Below are 17,755 nucleotides of genomic sequence, written 5' to 3'. Positions count from 1 at the left end.
CAATTTTTATAAATTCATGCTGCTAGCGAAACGCGCGAGCCGACCGACAAAAATCCACTAATCGGCGGCTACTTCTTCCGCGGTCCGTAGGCCTTCCTTAGTCGCAGAAGCTGCAGCCGAAGATTTGTTGTCTGCTTTGCCTTTTAATTCCCTTTTGTGGCCTGACAAAAAAACTGCAATCTCTGGCGCTGCCTGGCTGTAGCGCTTCTTCCTTCTGGATCAGTAAGCTGGTTAAACTTGGTTCTTTTAAAACCCTGCACAAAATTTAGGCGATAAAAATCTGGGTCTCTTAGCCCTTTTTCCTCCACTTACCCCAGCTCTCCGCCGGTCCAAGCTATTCGCCAATCTGGTTCGCCTGTAGCACTTGTACTTATTTGGCTTAAATTGCCCACAATCACAAAGCGAACTTTCTCCGCCGATCTTTAACTGGAGAATGGCTGCTGATGACGCCAGAATAAGGCGGCAACCTAGCATCTGCCCGATTTGTAGAAATTTTACTTTTTCTGGGAAAACTGACAATTGGCCCTGTAAGACCCGTGACCCTGCCGCTAACCCCTTCACGCGTTATGCAGGTAGCGCACGCCTCGCAATATGACACCTAGATGGCGTTGCAGTTTTAGCTCTGCCGCAAGTGCCACAAGAGCCCGTTGCCCAATTCAGGTGACAAGCCCTGACCAGCAGAAGTCTATTCTGAGAATGCCCACGGGACGCGACAAGAAGGCGCATGCGATCCCTTCGATCCGCTTGGACAGGTCCCAATCCGCATCTCCGCGGCCGTCTCAGTTAAAGCCAAAGGCTACCATTCAACGGGCAAAAAGTGACGAATTCGTCAATACCTTCCCCGGTGCCTCATCAAGGTCGACTCGACCGGTCGCAAAAATGGCGCAAAGTGCGGTAGATGTCGCCCTAAAAAGGTTCATTGCCATGACGGACCGAGTTAGCTTATTCGAAACTAACCTCCACACTCCGGGCGCCTCGGAACCTGAGAGATTTTCCCGGCAAATGTGCCGATGAATGTGAAGAAGGTCTCTGATAGCTGCTCCGATCTCCTTTTCGTGCCCGCCGAGGATCCCGACACCTTCACAGTGCTGGAATCCAAATACAGCTACTGTTATTCCGTCTATTCGAGGAGTGTTGCCAAACTTCAGGAGATAATAGAAAAGGCGGGAGTCCAGTCCACTCAGGCTTCCGTCGGTGTTCCCACACCTTCGGCGACAGGGTGTCGTCTATCGCCAGTGGACACCGAAGTTTTCGCCGGTGATTATCTTATCACATTCCGGGACCTTTTCACCGCGATGTATATCCAAAATCCCTGGTTCACACCGGTGGAAAGGTTGTTTCACCTGCTTGCCAAGACGAGTGGCGATGCACACGTGATTGTGTCGAAAGCACCGGTGACGAATGAAGGGTTTAGTTCAGCATGGCGAGGCATTACGGATCGCTATGAAAATAGACGCTTGCTGGTTAACAGCCACTTGAAGCTTTACACAGCCTCCCAACTGTCCACAAAGAGTCCGGGACCGCCTTAAGAGACTTACAGAGCACAATTCAAAGCTGTTTGGCAGCCTTGAAGACGTTCTCCATTCCAGTCGAGGCTTGGGATTGCCTCTTGGTGTTTATGGTGTCCGCAAAACTTTCTAAAACCACACTATTTTTGTGGGAGCAATACATCCACAACAAGGCCGAAATTCCAACATGGAATGAGATGGATGCGGGACTGAGCGCCATCATACTCTGGAGGCCATCGACGACGTCCGGCCTAGCGTTTCGGGGCACTTTCTGAAAGCGCCTCACCGCGTAGGGTCAACTCATACAAGACCAGGGTGGCTTCCGCCCCCAAGGGGTGTAATCTCTGTTCCAGGGAGAACCCCCATATTTGCATATGTCCACGATTCCTCGACATGGATGTGAATGGTCGCTCCGACTACATCAAGAGAAGGCAGCTCTGCCAGTTTTCGCACGAGGGCACCAGCTGCTTCACATGCCACAGCCGGCATCACACCCTCCTACACCGCGGCAATCCTTTTGCTACCGCTCCAAGCTCGTCTGCGACAACCGGGACTCGGCTCCAAAAGGCACGACCGCCTCAGAGGATCCTTCAGATGCGCTGTCTGGCCCACGAACACTCCTTAGCACAATCACTTGGCGCTTCCCGACGTCTTTCATCCGTTTTCGGATGGGTCGTGTCCGGAGCCTGCCACCAGCCATAGCAAGGACCGTGTTGCAACCCCGGTGATTGCAAGGGAGGGCGGAATGTTTATATGAGGGGCCTCTGCGCTCGCCCCTCTTACGCACTTACGCTCTCCAAGCGCACCCGATCATCCGAGCCCGCTTTAGCGATGTAAAGCGGGTAAGAGGGCCGCTCTAGTTTTAAGCTACAATTAGTCTTATGTATGCACCCGAATAAAACGCAGTTATGCCCACGACGCCCCCGCTTTCTGTTCTTCTTCTTCGGTGGTCCCCTTTACGATCTATTCGTTGCGCCGTGGAAATTTGTTATAAAAGTGGGTTTTTACCAATATTGATTAGTTCATTGTTTTCAGGAGTTTTGGGAAAAATGGAAAAAAAATAATTAAAAACAAGAGAGAACGCTATAGTCGAGTTCCCCGACTATCTGATACCCGTTACTCAGCTCGTGGAAGGGAGAAGGAGAGTCTTAAACACAGTTTTTGGCGGTTTGTAGGCGTTATAGTGGGCGTGGCAGAAAGTTTTTTGGCAAATCGATAGTAATTTATAAGACTAATACAAAAATGAAAAAATTTCTAAACATTTTTCAAAAGTGTGGGCGTAGCAGCTTTGGGCGGTTTGTGGGCGTTAGAGTGGGCGTGGCAAAAAGTTTTTTGGCAAATCGATAGAAATTTACAAGACCAATACAAAAATTAAAAAATTTCAAAACATTTTTCAAAAGTGTGGGCGTAGCAGCTTTGGCCGATTTGTGGGCGTTAGAGTGGGCGTGGCAAAAAGTTTTTTTGCAAATCGATAGAAATTTACAAGACCAAAACAAAAATGAAAAAATATCAAAACATTTTTCAAAAGTGTGGGCGTGGCAGTTTTGGGCGGTTTGTGGGCGTTAGAGTGGGCGTGGCAACATGAATCGACAAACTTGCGCTGCGTCTATGTCCCTGGAGTCTGTATACTTAATCTCAACTTTCTAGCTTTTGTAGTTCCTGAGATCTCGACGTTCATACGGACAGACGGACAGACGGACATGGCCAGATCGACTCGGCTATTGATCCTGATCAAGAATATATATACTTTATATGGTCGGAAACGCTTCCTTCTGCCGGGACATACTTTGCAACGAATCTAGTATACCCTTTTACTCTACGAGTAACGGGTATAAAAACTGAAACGGGAAGAATTTCCCTAAAGCAACGACAGCGGCAGCGACGACAGCGGCAGCGACGACAGTACCTGTGGCAAAAAGCCGTCGGCAAATCACAAAACTCAAAAATTAAATTAGGAACATGTGAGTAGGCTCTTTGTTCTAAGTTTTCGCCAATCAAAACATATCCAGTGAATACATTTTTTCGCTTAAAAAAGTAAAAAATACTGAAAACAATAACATCCAAGCAATTTTGGACTCGAATTTCTCATGTGAAAATAAATATTATTAAAATTTTTTTTTCGTCTGTGTTTCAAATAAAAGGCAACCGATTCGATATGAAATAAATAATAGTCAACAAATTTTTTTTCTTGTGTTTCAAATAAAAGGCAACTGATCTGATATGAAATAAAAATATTCCATAAACATTCCTCAAATATTTAACAAACATTTTACAGAGGTTTGACCAAATTTTACAGTTTTCTTATTGTGAAAATAAATGATATTCAATTTATTCTTGTGTTTGTGTTCATAATAAAAGGCAACTGATTTAATACGTATTACAAATATTTTGCAAATGTTCTATAGAGTCCTGATCGAATTTTATAATACCCAATTTTTTATTATTACAAACACAGACCCCCTTTTTGCTTTTAATTTAGAACAAAATAATTAGATTTCCGTCGACACTGAAAACAAAATATTATCCAATATTTTTTTTAATTCATAACACCAGAATTTTTTTTTTTAGTTCTGACATATGTATAGAAATACCGATACCGTCGAATCAGACGACGAAGTTTTGAAAGAATACAGGAAACTTTTAGAAACAAGGGTCATAAGGCAAACGCCAGTGAAAAATCAAACCCAACCGTCAAGCAGTAGGGCACCTCTCATTCGAGACAGCGTTCTCGACCTTGAAAATCAAAAAACCCAGCAGGCAGCCGAAATGCAGGCAGATCAAATTGCGAGTATAGAGGCCGCCATAGCCGGCGCACTCCAGAGGCAAGAAGTAATTTTCGATGCAAAATTATCCAAGATTATGGGGGAGCTAAGCTTACTCAAGAGTAAAACCCCAAGTATCCAGACATTCCAAGAGATCGAGTATAAACCAGAAGAGGTTCCGTGTAATGAGCCCCTCGATATGGTAGTCTTTTCCAGAAATCGAGACTTACCTTCAGCTTTGGCGTTAGCCCAAGAAGCTGAGTCGAGTAATGAGAGAAGTGTATTTGCGGCCACCTTCGCCCGGCACAATGAAGAAAAAACCTATAGGTCAAACAACCAGCAAAAATCGGGTTGGAAAAATTCATAATACGAGCAAAATCAAAATGTGGGGGCAATAAAAAAGAACCCTCATTTTGTCAGAACTCCAAAAGGAGCAAACCAAGGATTTTCCTTTAAACAAAGGCCAACCAACAGCTAACCTCCTCCCGATTCAAGCAGCCCACGGCATGGCAAAGAGGCCAGTCGTCTCGGTCCCGCCAAAAAGTTAACTTTATGCCGGAAGAAATCTCCGATGAAGAAGATTATGACACCGTTGCTCAAGCAAGCGCCATAGAAATAGAGGACGATCTGGATGCAGAAGACTCCTGCAATTTTTTAGGGTAAAATCCCTGCTCCCCTACATTACTCGTAAGGTAGCAGGAGGAGAGATAATATTACTACTAGATACAGGTACATCTAAGAATTATATTACTCCACTCCCGTGGCTGAAAGGCGTCGTGGCAGCGGAGAAACCCTTTACAGTAAAGTCAATCCATGGCTCTACTAGAATAGATAAAAAATGCATCGTTTCAGTGTTTAACGTAAAAACATCCTTCTTTATTTTAAACACCCTTCTTTATTTTAAACAATCTTAAGGACTTTTACGGTATAATCGGACTTGACTTGCTTAAACAAGTGAATGCGAAGCTCGACTTTACAAAAAATGTTCTAAATACTAATAATGGAACTGAAAAGATCCAATTTAGTAAAGCAGAAAACGTAAACTTCATTAAAATTGACGATGAAGACGTCCCTCCTGCAATCAAAAATACGTTTGACAAAATGATCGTAAAAAATCATAGAGCCTTCGCTGATCCAGACGAGGCACTACCATTTAATATAAACACTATCGCCACGTTCAAAACAGATGGGGAGCCGGTATATTCAAAATCATACCCGCATCCCATGGGTGTGACTGAATTCGTCAATGCAGAGGTTAAACAACTTCTTGCGGACGGCGTAATAAGGCCATCCAAGTCTCCCTACAACAACCCGACCTGGGTTGTAGATGAAAAGGGAACAGATCAAAAAAGGGTGAAAAAGAAGCGACTAGTTATCGATTTTAGGAAACTAAATCAGAAAACAGTCTATGATAAATACCCTATCCCAACAATTTCGACAATACTGTCGAGTATGGGTGAATCAAATTTTTTTACGACACTTGATCTTAAGTCAGGTTTTCACCAGATAGAACTGGCAGAAAAAGACAGAGAAAAAAAAGCATTCTTAATAAACAATGGTAAATACGAATTTTGTAGATTACCATTTGGTCTTAAAAATGCCCCAAGCATTTTCCAAAGGGCCATCGACGATGTCCTGCGGGATGGAATTTCGAAGATATGCTACGTGTATGTCGACGACGTCATAATTTTCTCCAAAACAAAAGAGGACCACGTTAAAGACATGGAGAGTATCTCAAGAAAAATCAAAGTTCTTCAAAAAGAGCGTTGAGTACTTGGGGTTCATAGTGTCAAAAGGGGGGCTACGAACATCACCTGAAAAGGTCAAAGCCATAAAACAATTCCCCTTACCTAAAACTCTTTTCGAACTCAGATCATTTCTAGATCGCAAGGCCTCTTACGAGTATCCTAAAAGGAGACAACGGAAAAGCCAGCAAATATCAGTCAAGGAAAATTGACATTGACATGACTAAAGAACAGAAAGAAGCGTTTGACAGGTTGAGAGAAATCTTAGCATCGGAGGACGTTTTACTTTCATACCCAGATTTTAAGAGACCATTCGATTTAACAACGGATGCGTCAGGCTTCGGTTTAGGAGCAGTACTATCCCAAGATGGCCGCCCGATCACAATGATATCACGCGCCTTGCGGGATAGTAAAATAAAAATTATGCAACCAACGAGCGAGAGCTTCTCGCCATAGTTTGGGCATTAAAAAACCTACGGAACTCCTTGTACGGTGTAAAAGGCTTGTAGATCTTTACCGATCATCAGCCTCTTACCTTTGCCGTCTCAGACAAAAACCCTAACGCGAAACTAAAACGCTGGAAGGGATTTATCGACGATCACGGCGCTAAATTGGTCTACAAACCAGGGAAAGAAAATCTTGTAGCAGACGCGCTCTCCCGCCAGAACATAAACGCCTTGGAAGACGAACAAGAATCGGATGTAGCAACCATACATAGCGAACAATCACTGACTTATACCCTAGATACAACAGAAAACCCGGTAAACTGTTTCAGGAATCAAATAATAATTGAGGAAGGAAACAGCTTTTCGGTAGACACATTCAACTTGTTTAAAAGCAAGGTGAGACATATTATAAAAATTCCTGACCGAACAAATCTGCTTAGTACATTACAATGCCGAGGTGGTTAACGCAATACATTGCTCTCTACCAATCCTGGCATTTATTCAACACCGACTAGTCGAACTGTTCCTTCAAATATACGAAAAGCTTCGTTCAAGATATTACAGATGCAACCGAGCAAATGGAAATCGTTATAACAGAGCACAACAGGGCCCACCGGCCAGCACAAGAAAATGTAAAGCAAATCTTGAGGGACTACTTCTTCCCTAAAATGCTTCGGCTGGCAACAGAAACAACGTTAAATTGCAAGACCTGTTCAATGGCAAAATACAAACGTCATCCATCAAAACAAGCGGTAGCAGAACCACCAATACCGTCCTTTGTGGGGGAAATCATACACATTGAAATTTTTTCAACAGATGGAACCCTTTTTCTCACTTGCATTGATAAATTCTCGAAGTTTGCCACGGTGCAAGCCATCGCATCGAGGGCTATTGTGGACGTAAAACCTCCCTTACTACACATAATAAACTTGTTTCCAAAAATAAAAACAATCTATTGCGATAACGAGAGATCGTTAAACTTCGAAACCATTAAAAGAATTCTGCTTAACCATTTCAATATTACCATTTCAAACGCACCACCTCTACATAGCACCTTTCAAGTAGAAAGGTTTCATAGTACCTTGGCAGAAATAGCCAGATGCTTGAAACTAGAAACCAACTTAGATGACACTACTGAATTAATTCTTTTGGCAACTAACAGATATAACAATTCGAAAGTGAAATTAGCAAAAAGATTAAACAGGCTCAGGAAAAAACCCTTGACCAAGTAAATAAAAATAGGACCTATAAGGACTATCAAGTTGGTGAAAAGGTTTTCCTACAGACAAACAAACGCCTGGGAAACAAGCTTTCTCCACTATGTTCAGAGGAAACCGTCGAAGCAGACCTGGGGACAACGGTTTTAATAAACTGGAGAGTGGTCCACAAGGACAATCTACGCTAACCATCTTCGCGAGATTCTGACCCCTTTTCCTATCCTTTTTATATTTATTTTAGGTTACGTCACTATATCCTAGTTCTTCTACTAACGATCGGTAGGACAAACGTGACGGTAAGACTTTACGACTATACGAACGCGGACTACATCCCAATAGAAGACAATGAAATTGCCATCTGAGAATCGTACGAATACTTACAACATTCAACGAACATGACAACGTACGAAGACTACGCCGACCAGACAGAGGCAATGGCAAATACATTTACAAACGACCACAGGTAATCATTACGGACTTGACACACATTCGCAAGTTAGTAGCCACTCTAAAGACCCACCATAGGGCTGCTAGGAGTATCAACTTAATCGGAACGGCACTTAAAGTTATTGCCGGTACCCCCGACTTAAGCGATTGGGAACAGATAAAATTTACTCAAGAACAGTTAGTAAGAACAGAGGAAGCCCAGACAGAATTAAATTTCAAAATCGCCTAAATGAACTCACAACTGCAATGAACCAAATACAAAAATTCGAACCAAATCAAGAAACTCACTTTTTAGAAATTATTATAGCAAAAAATATAATCGTTATCACAGACCCCGAAAATATTTGAATGGGCTTAACCAAAGACATTAGAATAACAAGATGCGTAACGCCATACGATTTTTTTGCACACGATTTTTTCGTGGTGGCTTTTCAAGTGGCTCCAGGCTCTCTCGAAATTTTGTTCAAAAGCCAGTGAGCGGAGAGCTCTAGAGCCAGCAGCTCTCTTGTACGCATACAGCGACAGCTGACCACTGTATTGGTGCACACGTATGCACATGCATTGTAAAAATGACAAAATACGCCCTTCATTTTAGAAGTTCTTAGACTTTAAATCTATATTATTTTTTATAAATTACCACCACTTAAAAACTCTAGTATTGCATTGCCTTAACATAACAATTATTTAAATTCAAGAAATAATAATAGCACAATCTATGTACCTAATAATGCATAATAATTTTCAAATATGATTATACCCGTTACTCGTAGAGTAAAAGGGTATACTAGATTCGTTGGAAAGTATGTAACAGGCAGAAGGAAGCGTTTCCGACCATATAAAGTATATATATTCTTGATCAGGATCAATAGCCGAGTCGATCTGGCTATGTCCGTCTGTCCGTCCGTCTGTCCGTCCGTCTGTCCGTCCGTCTGTCCGTCCGTATGAACGTCGAGATGTCAGGAACTACAAAAGCTAGAAAGTTGAGATTAAGCATACAGACTCCAGGGTCATAGAAGCAGCGCAAGTTTGTCGATTCATGTTGCCACGCCCACTCTAACGCCCACAAACCGCCCAAAACTGCCACGCCCACACTTTTGAAAAATGTTTTGAAATTTTTTCTTTTTTGTATTAGTCTTGTAATTTTCTATCGATTTACCAAAAAACTTTTTGCCACGCCCACTCTAACGCCCACAAACCGCCCAAAGCTGCTACTCCCACACTTTTGAAAAATGTTTTGATATGTTTTCATTTTTTTATTAGTCTTGTAAAATTCTATCGATTTGCCAAAAAACTTTCTGCCACGCCCACTATAACGCCTACAAACCGCCAAAAACTGTGTTTAAGACTCTCCTTCTCCCTTCCACTAGCTGAGTAACGGGTATCAGATAGTCGGGGAACTCGACTATAGCGTTCTCTCTTGTTTTATATTAGAAAAGTTTTCATTAGAGTATTCAGCGTGCGACGTGTGAAAAATATAAGACGTCAATGATTCTTCGGTGCTTATGTCCGCACTTCGTGCATCAATGAAATCAATTTTGCAATAAAGAGTTTCCAAATTTTTATTTATTTTATAATTAATATTTTAGTTTATGAACTATTTTTATGAAATATTTTAAATGTAATTTCTTTTTTTTGAAAATTCTTTGTTTAAAATTACAGTAGTTTCAATAATTTACTTTATATACATTTTAATTATTTACTATAGTTATTTAGTCAAATTACTAGTATAAAAATTACCAATTTTCAGTATTTAAAATGCAAATAAGATTCACTTAAATTTTATTTTATTTTGATATTTTTAAAAAAGCGAGCAATTACGGGTGGTAAGAAATGATCTACGAGTAACGGGTATAAAAAACTTCTTTCAAACCAAAACATTAATCAAATTTGTTTCTTAGATCAAAATTGATTTCGGCCCTAAAATCGTCTTCTAGCATAAGCACACACACATGCACACGATCTCCTTTATTGTTTTTACTCATACAAGCAAGACAATTCTATTTTTAGATTTTAACGCTCACGATTTTAGGCGAGCGAAAAGAGAGCAATTTTGGTCGTCACAAAAAAAGTGGCTGCATAGTGCAAAACCAATGTATGGCCGTTACGCATCTTATTATTATAATGTCTTTGGCTTAACCCTAGCAAAATTAAATATTGTAAGTCCAGCGATTTTGGACAACTCCGATATTGGCGAATTCAAGGACATACAGCTTTTTGACGTTAGTTTAATAGAACTATAAGAAGTATCTAGCATAAGCGTTTTTTAAAATTTTGAAATCATACATTTTCTAATTAAACTCCCTAACCCTAAGGTTATATGTAAGAAAATTACTGTCTTTCCGGTCCAACGTAATAACAAGATCCTGAACTTCGAGGACGTAGACAGAGTGGCCGAATGCAAATCCCGGAACATCAACATCGAGTACTGCAGGACGACAGTCGGTGCCACCTTTTGCAAAGAACTGCAGAACGGCACTTGCGCTCAGCAGATAATTTCCGGATCTATCGCGCATTGCTCCACACTTCCGGGACACCTGGATCCAGTGACCATTGTTGACCAAGGCACGCTTATCGTGAACGGCGCCAATGTAACCATAACCAACGATCAAGGGCAAGAGCAAAGGGTATCTGGAACTTACCTGGTAACCTGCTCCAACAAGGTAGCTCTCAACGGTACTTGGTTTGTCAATCAGTTGCGAAATTCGATGAAGAAAACTGCGGTGTCGGCCATGGCTGTTGTAAACGTCACGGCTCATCACAACCGATTAAGCCTCCCGCTCCTTCATGAGTTGAGTTTGAGGAATCTCCATCATATCGGGACCCTTAGGGAAAAACTTACCTTGGGGTCCCTCCTCAGCAACTCCTTCGCCGTACTTGCCGCCCTACTGCTCTGCTCTACCATTTGGTTTGGCTACCATCACCTGAGAGCCAAAAGCCGTGCAGAGCCAGGAGTTAACACCGACGTAGAGCAAGCGGGTCCCCGAGACGGTGACCACTTAAGAGAGGGATGAGTTAACACAAGCAGTTCTCACGAAGTGAGACTGCCGAATTGCAAGCCGTATCCGGTGGCCTTTTTTTTAATCAGTTATAAATCATACTCCGTGGCTTACGCCTCGTATTGTAAACCTACATAAAATATTAAGACCCTCGCCCTAACGGGAGAGTGGCAATAAATAAATCAACTTAAAACACCAAGGCCTTTAATTTATACAGAGGCCGTGCTTTCACTTAAGATGGTTGAAACAATATCAATTATGCAGAAAAAACTTAAAAGTAAGAACTTAAAAATAAGACTGCGTTTTGGCACTCCACATTGGTGACTTTTGAAGTGCACTTCGTAAACGGTTGTTTAGTGTTTGTTGCTTGCGCTTGGTTTTGATGGATTTGTTTTTATATATGTTTTTTTTGTACTGTTCGGCAGGGTTCTTTTCCATCACTCGCGATTTTCTCGGGCCAGATGAATGCGACCGAAAATATTTTTAAAGCTGGAGGAGCGGCACCGTTGCACGGAATGCTTGAATATTTGAAGACGCCTACGAACAAGGACGACCACCTTTAGTCCTTGACACTGGGAATTCCATTCTGGATATCATTAAACCGGGGTGTATATCCCTTTTTTTTTAATTTCTCGTCCGCCCGGTACTTTTTTAGACTGTTCTAAGCCTATTTACACGACTGTGACTACATAAACTTAAAACATAATTTATCGTATTTAACGTATATTCGTATGGAAATAGTCATTCGTAGATTCGTTTCAGAATCCTTAAAGTATGTTACAGAAAGGAATCGTTTCCGACCCTATAGGTCCTTGATCAAGGCCACTAGCCTTTCGATGTATCCATGTCTGTCTGTCTGAACAAAATAGCGAAAACGTGGAGACTAAGTATACCGAGGACAAGCACACTCTAACCCCCAGAAGCCGCATAGGATCTCGCCTGAATATACTGAATATTTATTTTATATTTTCTACTTAAAACTTGTATCTATTAAATTTTTTAAATATCTGTATTCTATTTGTTTTAGGATATCCATAACAAACTTAATGTGGCACATAATACAATACAAAATTTTTTTAATATCCCGCTCCCTATAACAAAGCTAGAAGTTATCGCGATACCTAATCTTGCAACAGTTCCATATATCAGCGCAAGTGGTATTCTTATAGTTAGGTAAGTATTTTTAAATACTTATTTCGAATATAATTTCATAATCCTTACAGAGAGTCTGAAATAGTAAAGAAAGATGTTTTTGACATTTCGCGAGAACTTATTTATCAATGGATTGGTATATGGATGACACCTGAATGGTGGACTGATGCTAATGTGAATAAAGCTCTAATAAGTTTTATTGCGTCGGAAATCGTTTTTGAAGTAAGTTATAACAATAAATATACTACGATTTTTCAAAACTAAATAAGTTGTATTTCTTAGATAAATGGCGGAATAGAGTTTAATGGTAAATATCCAATGACAATTCTTTACTCATTGTACTATGAGTTAAGCAAAAGGTATCCACACTCGCACATAACAGGAATAAAACATGAGTTTGCGTCATTTAAAGTTCAGCTTATAATTCGAATGCTTAGCCTTACTGTAGGAAAAGACACTTTTAGAATCGGAATACAACGTTTTATATCTGACTACAAATTTAAAACGTATAAAAGCTCTGACTTTTGGAATGCAATCACGATACAAGCTAAGGCAGATAATTCACTAGATAGCAATCTTAGTATAATAACTATTGCTGAGTCTTGGCTAAAGCATAGTCGCCTACCTCTTGTCACAATTATAAGAGATTACAACTCAGAAACTGCAATTGTTCAACAAAAGGTATATCTTAGAGAAAGGCCACATGATGTACCCGACCAGGACAAGATGCTATGGTGGATCCCCATTGCGTTAACACGGCAAGATAGTGTAAATTTGTTGAATCCTAGGACATGTACATGGATGAAAATGACGAGGCAAATGCAAATTTCAAACCTGCCAAGCAAAAATATGTTTATAATTGTTAATCCAGAGGAAATCGGACCGTTTCCCGTTAACTATGACGACAACAATTGGAACATGCTATCAAAATATTTAAGGATGGAAGCAAAGAGGGAATCAATTCCAGTATATACAAGGTACATAATTTATTGCCCTGTATGATTGTTTTGGTCAGCTCGCAAAGTTTTGGCACGCCCACCCCGACGCTCAAGACCGCCACGTCGACACGTTTGAAAATTGTTTTGATATTGTTTCACATTTTCGTTAGACTTATAAATTTATTTTGATTTGGCAAAAAACTTTTTGCCACGCCCTGTCTAACGCTCACAAACCGCTAAAAACGATCAGTGTTGAAATTTTTTGTAGTTGGGGGAACTCGACTGTAGTGTTCTCTCTTGTTATTAAGTAAAATGTTATTCCTCAAACTGCATAGGGAGAAAAAGCTTAAGTATTCTCGTTCTTACATTTGTTGTTTTCTGCTTTACTCGCAAAAGTAGCACTTCAGGTTCTTTACAAACGACGCTCTGTTTGTCCGTAGCATACGGAGTAATATAAGTTATAAACCCTCTCCAAGTACCTTCTCCCCTCCCCTATCGACCGCCGCTCTCAACCTTAATTAAAATTATAGCGAAGCTACTACGAACTCTTCTCTACATTGGGGAACTAATCACAGGACCGGCCATCGATCAACTGAAACATTTGGAATGCTGTCCATAGTTACTAGGTGAGCTATGCGGCTACGAGAGACGTAGCTACAAAGCGAGAAAAAAAAAAAAATTTCAAAACATTTTTCAAAAGTGTGGGCGTAGCAGCTTTGGGCGGTTTGTGGGCGTTAGAGTGGGCGTGGCAAAAAGTTTTTTGGCAAATCGATAGAAATTTACAAGACCAATACAAAAATGAAAAAATATCAAAACATTTTTCAAAAGTGTGGGCGTGGCAGTTTTGGGCGGTTTGTGGGCGTTAGAGTGGGCGTGGCAACATGAATCGACAAACTTGCGCTGCGTCTATGTCTCTGGAGTCTGTATGCTTAATCTCAACTTTCTAGCTTTTGTAGTTCCTGAGATCACAGCGTTCATACGGACGGACAGACGGACGGACAGACGGACGGACAGACGGACATGGCCAGATCGACTCGGCTATTGATCCTGATCAAGAATATATATACTTTATATGGTCGGAAACGCTTCCTTCTGCCTGTTACATACTTTCCAACGAATCTAGTATACCCTTTTACTCTACGAGTAACGGGTATAAAAATATCGCCTGTAGCCCATTCGCGAGTACAAAGCTCTTAGTGTCAAGCCAATACTTAAATGAAGCAAAAAAAATAATTTCGTCAATAATAAAGTAAACCGTGAATTCTGATTAAGGCGGGTGGCAATCTACTGGATAGGCTGAGCAGTGCGGAGGCACCCAAAAAAGCTGCCCAGTGGATTGTGTGGCAACCGTACATTAGTAGGCTAAGGCTAACTAAAAGAAATTCATTTTCTTTCTGCAGATACTAAGAAAGAAACGACACTTCACACGCACACAAAAGGATTAACAAAAATTGTCAAGGGTGAGTGGAAGCACATTTACTTTCTGTGCCTTTTAGAGAAATTGAAAAAGAATTAAATCTTGTAAAATCTTGGTTGTCTGTTTCCGATTCAATTTACTCCCGTTGCTTCCGTTTGCACTTATACTAAAAAATGGAAGATATTAAGGAGACACTCTATGCACAACTTGCCCAAATGACGATATGAAAAAGATCAATAATAGGATTAGCACTTTAGAATCAGAAAATGTAGCTCGAATCCCAGTAGTTACCCCTGCGGTGCACTTGACGCGTTTGGGTAAACCGTGCGCAGGCGATCTTGAATGACTATGAGGTGCACTATGCAGATATACGCGATGTGCGAACGCTAGAGTATCAGCTTGGCCAGTTGAGCCAAGGGAACAAAACCTTGGAAGACTATTATTTGGAGGTGAATAAACACCTTTCTCTTATCCTTTACAGATTAAAAGCCATGGGAACCCGATGAAAGTAGCCCTGTCCGAGCATTCCAGGCCTTAACGTCTTCTTTTGAGGAGTCGGTAACGACGCCTCCAGACGATTGGTCATGCGTAGACCAAAAGACTTACAAGAAGCCTACTTCTTCTGTAAGGAGTTACAGGGGGTTGCTCCGAGGGGTGGTTCGTTCGCCCAGTCTCCCCCACCGGCGAATTTTGAAGCGAATAACCGGTTTTACCAGCCGGCGAGCGGCCTTGGGATGCCTTACCAGGAGGCCATGGAAAAGAGGGACGGCCCTTAAATAGGAACTGAGGGTCCAAATTTTTTGACCGATGCATCTCCAGCGACCCATACCTAGAATACGAGGGGAAAGATGGGACTAAATTACAATTCTTGATCGATACCGGCGCAAACAAAAATTTCATCAGCCCCAGAATTGCCGCCAGATCGACTGCAAGGATTGAAGTGGATAAGCAAATCGGGGAACTCCTTAATGAGGGCATCATACGTCCGTCTGAATGTCCGTATAACTCTTCGGTGTGGATAGTGCCGAAAAAGGCGAAACCGGATTGCCGAAAGCAATGGCGGTTGGTCATTGATTTCAAACGATTAAATGCGGTCACAATTTCTGACAATTACCCGATCGCGGACATAAATTCCACGCTAGTTAGCCTCACAACACTTGACCTTACTTCGGGGTTCCACCAAATACACATGAGTTCCTCCGCCTTCCCTTCGGCTATCCTCCAACAAATGATCGATGATGTACTTCGGGAACACATCGGCAAAATTTGTAACGTATACATTGACGACAATTTCGTCTTTAGTAGCCACAGGGAAAATCTTTTGCTGGCCTTAAATGCCTTAAAAAGGCCCGACATCAGGTGAATCTGACCAAGACTCAATTCTTGTCGAGCCAGGTCGAGCTCCTCGGTTATATCCTCAGTCAGAGCGGACAAAATGAAGGTTGAAGCTATATTAAAAATGAAACCTAGGAATGTCAAGGAACTGAAAAGCTTCCTTGGCATGACATCCTACTATAGGAAGTTTATTCGCGATTATGCAAAAGTCAGCAAACCTCTTACCCGCGGAGAACCCGGTCGCGTTAAGGCGAACCAATCTAAAAAGGTCCCGGTCTAGCTTGACGACACGGCCTTGCAGGCTTTCGATGGCCTTAAAACAATTTTATCCTCTTCAGAAGTGCTCGCTTTTCCCGATCTCGGCAAGCCATTCCATTTGATCACAGATGCGTCTAAATATGCTCTGTATTGTCACAAGATATTGAGGGAAAAGTTCGACCCAAAGCTTACATCTTACTTACTCTGTCTAAAACTGAGGAAAACTATGCCACAAATATGTCATATTTGTATGGCGCTGCATCGGTTAAGGTTTATACAGACCATCGACCTTTGACGTTTGCGCTAGCGAGTAGGAATTTCAATGCCAAACTGAAACGTTGAAAGGCGAGAATACAGGAGTACAATGGGTACAATGCGTACTCATCTGCAAGCCCGGTTAATCTAACGTCTTTGCCGACGCCTTGTCCCGCATAGTTCCGATGAATCATTACGTTGATTGGTGCCGTTCGGACACTGCATCGGCTACTGACCGTACATAGCGCAGATGAAGACGCATCCCACTTGCTACCTCACGTAAAAGTACCCATCAACGTTTACTGCAATCAACTGGTTTTTGACCCGAGCGTTCAGAGTACTTGAGCGAGCAACACCATAAGGGCTTCGAACGGCATCTCAACGAGGGCGACAAAATATTCGTTTCCAATAAACAAGTAAAAACAAAGGAGAAGCAACGTTTTAAAGCTGAGGAGATTGCCGAAGACAGAAATGTGACAATGAAAACCAAGATACCCAAGATCTTTCAAAGGTCAGAATTACGAAACTGAAATAGCACCAGATCGTTTGTGTGCGTTTCTCACGCTTCCCATACACGACCTTGATTATACACTCCAAAAACACTTACCATAATTTAGACACACCAATAATTCATGCACACTTGCAAAACAAAACACAAACTTTTCTTAACATTTACATACTTAAGCCCTTACCTCTAAGCTTATTTAAGTAACACCATGAAAAAGAATATTACTCATAAGACTATTCTCTCCAACCAATATTGCAAGTATCAATGTCGCCCATATGGTGGGAGCAGCGGATATCTTTAAATATGAGGCTCCGCTGGTCCCACTGCAAGAGGGCACCGTCTGGTGTGTCAACGGCCATTTCAAACTGGCAATTGTAATCGACTTGGGAAGGCTGATACAGGCTCAACGGCGGTTCAGCTCACGGATCCCAGGATTGCAGCGCTGGTGGCACTATTTGGAGGAGTCACAGGAGGGCCTGTGGGTACAAAGCGTGGAATGGATTGGGTCCGCCTGGAAGTGGATTGCGGGCTCACCAGATGCGTCGGACTGGGACGGTACCATGCTCGCCTGATACTTACATAGTTCAATTCACGAATGATACGATTAGTGTGCCACCTCATGGTTATGCCAGCGTTACTGACTACAGTCACCGCCACCGGATACGCGCCTTCGCCCTTACTACGTAAACGACCTCAACATGGAAAACCTGAAGAGACTCTCTGGGATGTCCGAGAGGAAAGTCTTTCTCCTTCCTTCTGGAGGTATTGGTT

The 17,755-nt window shown here is 41.9% G+C and overlaps 1 protein-coding gene across 6 annotated transcripts in view; it reads left to right on the top strand.

Annotated features, from left to right (window-relative positions):
- LOC26535568 (aminopeptidase N) overlaps window positions 1–17,755 on the top strand; it is a 254,635-nt gene that overhangs the window by 136,771 nt on the left and 100,109 nt on the right. For all 6 annotated transcript variants that reach the window (XM_039377401.1, XM_039377403.1, XM_039377400.1 and 3 more), the window contains exons 7-9: window positions 12,149–12,294; window positions 12,345–12,495; window positions 12,556–13,250. In XM_039377401.1, the coding sequence (XP_039233335.1) occupies window positions 12,149–12,294; window positions 12,345–12,495; window positions 12,556–13,250 (992 nt within the window). The remainder of the gene's footprint in view (window positions 1–12,148; window positions 12,295–12,344; window positions 12,496–12,555; window positions 13,251–17,755) is intronic.

Source organism: Drosophila yakuba, unplaced genomic scaffold (genome assembly GCF_016746365.2).
Source record: "Drosophila yakuba strain Tai18E2 unplaced genomic scaffold, Prin_Dyak_Tai18E2_2.1 Segkk8_quiver_pilon_scaf, whole genome shotgun sequence".
Lineage (NCBI taxonomy): Eukaryota > Metazoa > Arthropoda > Insecta > Diptera > Drosophilidae > Drosophila > Drosophila yakuba.
The sequence above is the reverse complement of the archived record's forward strand: the minus strand, read 5'-3'. Positions and strand labels throughout refer to the sequence as shown.